The sequence below is a fragment of the Elaeis guineensis genome, chromosome 12 (genome assembly GCF_000442705.2).
Source record: "Elaeis guineensis isolate ETL-2024a chromosome 12, EG11, whole genome shotgun sequence".
In the NCBI taxonomy this organism is placed as follows: domain Eukaryota; kingdom Viridiplantae; phylum Streptophyta; class Magnoliopsida; order Arecales; family Arecaceae; genus Elaeis; species Elaeis guineensis.
In genome coordinates, this window is record NC_026004.2 from 10,837,992 (window position 1) to 10,845,882 (window position 7,891).

The window sequence follows — 7,891 nt, forward strand, 5'->3', positions numbered from 1 at the left end:
TTACTGGATATACTGATATTGTGAAAAAGCAGTTGGCAATCAGATTTGTCAAAGCAGCCAACAAGAAGTTAGAAACTGTGTGAAACAAAAGAAAACATCAACCATGCCAACGAAAGAGATAGAAAAGGCATCAGCTACCAAAATACGAGCCAAGTTGGGATGCAAACGCTGGTTCCCTGGAGAAATAGTAAAATCACCTGCCAGTGCAAAATTAGCTGCCCAATCAGCAGCTTGATTTTATCAAAAAACTTGTGCAGAGGGTTCATTAAAATTAAACTTGTGTACAGACTTTACGAAAATTCTAATTAGAAATTTATTAACGAAACTACCAAACTACAAAATCCCAATCCACGGTAATCTACTATTTCGAAACTAGATTGAATACCAGTCACGGAATACTTATTGCTTAGCGCACAGTAAATGATGCAAAGCTGTTAAAGGCTCATGCGAAAGTATTCATTTAATCAAACAGAAAACTTAAGATTTATTCTATGGACCACCAAATTCTTGTTTCATCTAATGGACCTAAATGGCCAAACCACATCATTATAGGAATCTGAAGAAGCATAAAAGAACAAATCAGAGTTTGATCAACATCAATGACTGGAAAATACAATTCAACTCGCTGGAACTTTGATACACTAGTTTTTGAAACTCATGCATGACACTTTAGTCAGTGCACCATATAATATTATATGATGGAAGAATCACAAAGCTCAAAACCTGCCATCATTTTATGAGGCACAAGAAAATACAGCATTGTTCTATTATAACATATGAAAAAAGAAAAACTTATACTCGAACAAAAGAAAAATTTTAGTACTCTTCGGTTCATGGGTAGAAAAATATGCATCAAGTATCCAAAAGCCCATGGAAAAGGTTTCCCTGTCATCATGTGCAAGCCCTTTTAGACGGAAAACTGCTAGGTTCTACTCAGTCCCATCAGGCTATTGGGCTGAATTGGCTACACTGCAGAACATGTCATGAGCTATTCAACAATATAGCTGACCCACTGCCAAAAAATATCACCATCAGCTTCACAAAGAAAGCAGGAGGAAAGTTTGGTATCATGAATTTCACATTTGTTTCCTCTTGAAAAGAACCTCGACAGAACTGCAAAGAACACTGAATTTTAGATGATTCAAATAAGAAGCAATAATTCCTGCAATTTGCAATGGGAAATTGACGATATTCTTAAATGAGTAATTGCAAAGTGCGGACTTCAACTTTTTAGCCACATGTCACCCTGCTTCCATATTGTATAGGATTTGTGCTGCCAAGACATCAACCCAAATATCAGGCAGTCCAGGAAGACACCAATGCATGCAGTCCTGACCCCAGATTGCCACAGCATCCTTCTTTCCCAACCAGATTGCCGGATGAGCATCTGCTCTGAACTCACTTAGATGAGTCAAGTTGAGCAACTTTATGTCTGCACCAAGTACTGCCTGTTTGATCAGAGAGTTCACTTCCCTTGCTTCTTTGTTTACTCCTTTATTCCTGGGATCAAACCATGAATCAAGCTGTCCAGGCATTAGCTCAAATTCTGCTCCAGAAGCAGCTATAGAAGATAAAATTTTAGCTGCACCATGATCCGATCTACAACTAAAATCTATGTAAATGATGAGAAATATAAATTGTACCTCACTTTCTCTGAGGGGTTCGCTGAATAAGCAGCTTCCATTGCGATCCCATTCTCCACCATGAAAGTGCCTAGGAGATTGAGTACGCCAGAACTTGAGGGTTTTTTTGGGAACTTCCTTCTCTATGTAAGAGATCATTCTCTCAAGGACTACTTTAAGTCCATCGAAGATCCCAAGTGGTGGGTCTATTGGCTCTCCTCCCCTGTAGAAAACAAGTGGTGTCTCTTTTGGAAATTTATCAGGGCCCCACCTGAGCACAAGTGAAAATAAAAGAAACCGTAACTAATCTAGTCCAGCAACCAGAAAGATATTGGAAAAATCTAGAGAGTGTCAATGATCAGGTATCAAATAGCAATGCACTTCTAAATCATATTATCAATCAAAGAAAACAAGGTAGATATTGTTGATTATGTTCTGGGTTCACACACACAGCACAATGAAGGATATCACTTAATAAGGAGATCTAGAATACAGGAATGACATGCAGAAAAGGTTACGGAAAGCAAAACACTAAAACGAACTTACTAATAGATGATAAGTCAACTCTTTCATCCTGCAAAAAAGGAATTTTTTTTTTTTTTTGCATTTTTCAAAAGTTTCTACACAGCCTACAACATCAAGGGCCTGTGAAACTAATAAAAGGGACACTGGGGCAGCATGATGATTATAGAACTTACAAGGGCCTGTGCGGATTTCTGGGCCCAAAATCCCATGGGTTGGCCCAACACAACCAGCTAAATCAGGCTGGGCTAGGGCTATCTTCATACATGCCCCATAGCGAGAGGAAAAAAAAACCTCAACTTATCTTGGGCCAACCTGTGAATCCCATGGGATTTTGGGCCCAGATATCCAAACAAGCCCTAAATGTTTTGAGATTTTTTTTTTCCTTTTTGAGAAAGTATAACTTATAAACATCAAAATGCAAGATTGGATGTTAAATTTGATTGTCTGCAACATTTGTCATCCTCCACAACATACAAATGCCTAGAAACAAGTTCCCAATTTTTTTGAAGACATTACATAAGCATCATCACAGAATCATTAAAAGGACATTATTTACAAAGAACAAATGATTTGCATTGATTTATGCTCAGGAATTATCAAAATCACTTGTATATTGCTCCATACATGTTGTAAGGGATGCAGAATGCAGCAAATAGTGCGAACTGTCAACTTCGGTATTTGCTATAAGGATTTCAAGTATGCCCTAGGAATTAAACTGTCACCAACTAATAATTTAATAGCTACAGATTTTGAAAACAGATTTGATATTTTGGTTTAAGATCCAAATTGGTATCTTAAATAAGGTGTATGTAGTGAAAATTGACTGGGTTAACAACAGCTTCTATGCAGGTATGCTCTGGCTCAACATCATGCCTGAACCATATCTCTCATGTCAGACAACCTTCTACATTTCTTCTCAGTTCAGACCTCCATAACAGGAGCTTCCAAAACAGCTCCTATTGCAGTTATGCTCTTGCCCAAAATCATGCATGAACCAGAACTCTCATGTCAAACAACCTTCTACATTAATTCTTAGTTCAGGCCTCAATAACAAGACCTTCCAGATACAATAAACAAAAGGACCAAAAGGAAACAAAAATGGTCAACAATATCAACAGTTGGGTTACACAAAACATAAATTTTTCATCAGAAGGCGCATTTTATGAGCCCACCTTTAGTAAGTAACCTCCCCCAACATAGCAAACCAAATTAGAATGCAATGATACTGGAACCATAATCAGTTCCAAATAAAAATAAGGCTACCACGGGAAAAGAAATTCGCCAAGACTTCGACACAGATGGCATCACCATCCAAAGTCCAAACTTGACAAAAAGTTAACTTTTGTTTAGGGCTAAGCACGGGTCGGGTTGGATTGGGTTGAGAGAAAAATTTGATTTGATCGAACCTAATCGGATTGAAGAAAATCCAACCCACTGCCGACGGTTTATCATATATAAACCGTTTGAAACCGAAGTTAACGGTTTGTAGCAGGTTCAAATGGGTTGTGTCAGTTTGGGCTTCAATGTTGATCCAATGTTGATTTTAAACATCACAAACCAATACACCATTCAATTTATATAGAAACTAGAATATAATAATTTCATAACATCCATAAGTTAGTACATAATATGTCATAATTGCCAATTTTCAATTCTCCAAATAGCCTAAGTATTGAAAGTACTATATCGGTTGGCCAGGTTTGGTTTCATACAGATTAAGAATGCAGAAACCGAACCCAATCGTAATTAATCAATTTTTTTACGAATCACAATCCGATTCAAGTTCGGTTTCATACGGGTCGGATTGGGGGGTTTCTTCAAATTTCGGTTATTTACTCAGCCCTACTTTTATTGCCATCATGCTCTTTTTAAAATTTGCCTCTAACGGATTTGACCCGCATGCAATCTCAACTAACAATCATTCCACTTCTCCATCCCAGATCAAATGGTTTAATTACCAAACTAATTCATCAATCAAAGGTGTACCGAAAAAATGCAACGATGGTGGTGATTTCTCCTGGAAAAAGGAAAGACAATAACAATTATATTGAAGATTGGTAAGATACCATTTCAAATCAATGGTAGATATCCTCATAAACTCAAGGCCTTTCTACAGTCTGATTTATTAAAAACTTGGGCATTTAGTAAACTGAGAATACATCCTCTCATCCAGACTAAATCAGCTTGATTCACCATCCAGCAAACCTTATTAGATAAGCTTGCTCTATTCCAGCAAATAAGTCCAAACTTTCAGCCTCAATATTAGAACATTTATATCTTATATAAACTATCTTTAACAAGACTAAGCATAGGTAGTTTTAAAAGTGAAAAAGTAGCCATTAGCTGCTCATAGTAATATAAATAATGACAGAACTGAATTTAGCATGACAAAAGGGAACAACATGCCATAAATTAAATCAGTATCAATACTTCCAACACAACTAAAAAAATAGTAAACCTTGCTACAGAAAGTTCTGATATAAATTTATAGCAACCTAAAAATAATCTAGAATGTCGCATGTATCATTCATCGAGTACTTAATGATATTCGAATACATTTACTAAAGTCACAGGTATGACTAATTATTTCAACATGATCATATTGTCACATTAAACTAACGAGGCCAATGATTCAGATGAGATACAAATATGCAATGAGAGCAGTTTGATAAAGGCATTACCAATGTCCAGTATTGAATATCAGGACATCATAGAACTTTGTAATATTGACCCAATCATCAGCTGGAGCATCAATGTCAACTTTATAGATCCCCTTTACTCCATCTTTATCTTGGTTAGGTGAGTGTTCCGCAGGCTGCCACCTTAAGATAATTAGTTATGGCATGTGAGTAACCCATATCAATCATACCATGGATAGAGATAAGTGTGCCATGTACATGGGCACTAGCTATATTGACTTTTACCAACAGGTTTCCTAACACTTAAAGATCATATATATATATATATATATATATATATATATATATATATATATATATATATATCATGTCATAATCCAGAAACAGGATTAAATTTTTATTCTACATTTTGATGAAGCAAGTTATCACATAAACCTCAATAAATATAATAAAGCATCACTGTCTCTCAATACTTGAAGCTTTTCCAAATGTGTCTCTTACCCAAAAAATTAAATGAACATTTGTTTTTTGAGCAATATACAGGAACTTGAATCCTAGGCCTCCTAAAGGTCTAGTCCTAAGGAAAGAAGTGCCAATCAACTGCATTAACAGCTTGTAACAGCATTTAATATAATACTATTATTCATGATAGGATCGTGGATGATACCGTAGCCTTTATCACCATGACAATCCACATAGATTGGTGAACATCTCCAGCCCTCAGAACCCAACATACTGTAATTTTTATAATATCAGAACCCAGTCAAAATAATGTTTTGTAGTTCATTCTGGACTCAACAATGCCAAATGAAATAATATGCTTATTTTCATGTGGGGTTGATACATTCTCACATAGTCTTGGCATTCTTTAATGCTTCATTATGTTTTAAAATTTGCTATGTGTCTGTGTTGGGCATCAGCACAGGGTATGGTATTCCAGAAACTTCTAACACAGTGTTCAATAGCACAACTAAATGTATATGGATATCGTGTATGCAGGTATTTTGTAAGCATAAAAGCTCATGGACTAAGTTAATAGCAATACATGTAGAATTTAAAATATGATTTGTTTCCTACAGAACTATAATTTCAGAAACCAACAGATAAAGGACATGCTATTAATGAAAAGGTTCTTAGACATAAAAAAAGATGACACAATTTAAGCGCAAGTTGTTACAAGTGTTTCCTCGAGGGTTTTTCTTTCTCCCCTATCATGATCTGTTAGTAATCAATAGTGTTCAAACTAGCAAACGATTAAAAGAAGGCAAGAGGCTCTCTAAGATTTAGTTTGCAATTATCTAGCACTCTTTCTCATAAATAGGATTCTTTATCCAAGAAATACATAAATTTATCAATATTAGTATGTGTGCTGATGTCACCTGATGCTGCTAGATTCTCAATAGCATTGGTCAAAATTGTGATCATATAGTGTAGCATGATATCATTTTAATAGTTTAATTTGTTTATACACATACATACATACATACATATATATGATCTTTTTTTTCATTTAGAAGTCATTAGTGTAGTTGCTTATCAAATACACTCACAATGCAACTCAAATATCAATATTTACATTTTTTTGACGTGCAAAAGCTCAATATTTATCAAACATGATAAATCTGTACGACAGAGATCCAACTTACTTAAATTCAGGTCGAAATTTAAATCAAACATATGAATCAAAAAAATGGATCCCAACAAACAAAAAGAAGAAGAAAAAGAAACACACATACGTGTACTTGGCGAGCAGCACAGCGCGGTGATAAGCCACGGTGACATCAAACTTGGGGAAGTACCCACCCCTCCACGCCCCCTTCCTCTTCCACTTGCGCGCCCCTCGATCCGCCGACCTCAGCGCACAGAGGAACGCCACCAAGAAGTTCTCGTTCAGCGAGTCCCCCACGAACCCGATCCGCCGACCCCTCATCGAGCCCAAGAAGGCGGCGGGATCGATGCGAGGAACAGCTTCTCCTCCGCAGCGATCGGGGTACCAGGCCCACGAGTTGATCGACTCCATGCCCTCCCGCCCGTTCCGGAGGCAGTTCCACGCGTTCCGGTGGAAGGAGCAGGTCCCATCGTAGAGGGATCTATCCGGACGCAGGGGATCGCGGGCCCATCGGCCGGCGGCGAGGTCGGCACCGCCACCGCCGCAAGGGGGAGGGGGAGGGTGGCGAGGGTTTGTGGAGTTTGGGGAGGCGGAGTGGGGGAGGAGGAGGGAGGCGGTGTAGAGGAGGGCGAGGCTTACGGCGAGGATGGCGAGAATGGCCGGCGGGAAGCGGGGCCAGGCCGGTGGGGAGGAGGGGTGGCGCTGATGAGCCATTTCATGGCTGGCGGAGTTTGGGAGCCCGGGGGTGAATCAAGCCCGTGAAGTACCTTGGCTCGTAAAGCAAACCCGCTCAACTTTCCACGTGCCTTTCGCGTGAGAGAAAATTCGAGCCGTGGACCCCGCAGGAAATCTCATCAATGCCTTTCCTCCCTCGCTAATCGCCATTGATGAGTGATACCGTGGTCAACAGTGTTCCCAGAAGCAGGGCTCCCAATAGGCCAGAGCTGATGGTTTCTCCACCATCGTCTTCCAAACATTCTAGAATACCATCAAAACCGACCTTCTTTTCACTTTTGACAAACTCTATAATTTTCCCTCTGACATACAACACCTTTTCTTTTTTTTCTGTTTGTGCTTGAGAAATGTGGTAGGGTTGGATTACATTCTCCAATGGTCATAGGTTACATGGTCTATTTCTCTAAGACCTATACCAACCCAATTCCGCTCCAACTCAAATTCTATGGAAGGAAAAAAATGATCTTTAAAAATTTTTATTTTATCTTGCAATCCAATAAACCTATAGATGAGATTTAGGTCAAAACTAGCATAAACCTTCAGAAAAAAATAGATTGGACAGACTAACAGACCTTATTTCTATAGAAAAATAGATCCAATTGTGCTAGATTTCTCAAACAAGCCCTTAGCTTTTTCTCCACAGCCTAGTCAAAGTCTTCAACAAAAGGCTATGCTTACATCTTACTCCATGAACACACTCATCAACCTATGCCAATCCACCTAACTTACGGATAGATTTATACTTGATGTGTTTCTTTATG

The 7,891-nt window shown here is 38.3% G+C and overlaps 1 protein-coding gene across 4 annotated transcripts; it reads right to left on the reverse strand.

Moving 5' to 3' along the window:
- Nucleotides 1-585: 585 nt before the first annotated feature.
- On the reverse strand, nt 586-7,369 carry LOC105055247 (protein trichome birefringence-like 12). Of its 4 annotated transcripts, XM_010937018.4 has the most exons (5): nt 6,523-7,353; nt 4,829-4,969; nt 1,644-1,893; nt 1,222-1,523; nt 586-1,113 (listed from the first exon to the last, which is right to left on the reverse strand). In XM_010937018.4, exons 1-4 carry the CDS (start codon nt 7,107-7,109, stop codon nt 1,242-1,244), a joined length of 1,260 nt encoding a protein of 419 aa, XP_010935320.1. In that variant the 5' UTR covers nt 7,110-7,353; the 3' UTR covers nt 586-1,113; nt 1,222-1,241. The 4 variants fall into 4 exon arrangements, with proteins under 4 accessions (XP_010935320.1, XP_010935319.1, XP_010935321.1 ...); XM_010937017.4 differs by having other exon boundaries at nt 586-1,523; nt 6,523-7,348; XM_019853938.3 differs by lacking the exon at nt 586-1,113 and having other exon boundaries at nt 1,346-1,500; nt 6,523-7,369.
- Nucleotides 7,370-7,891: the final 522 nt, after the last annotated feature.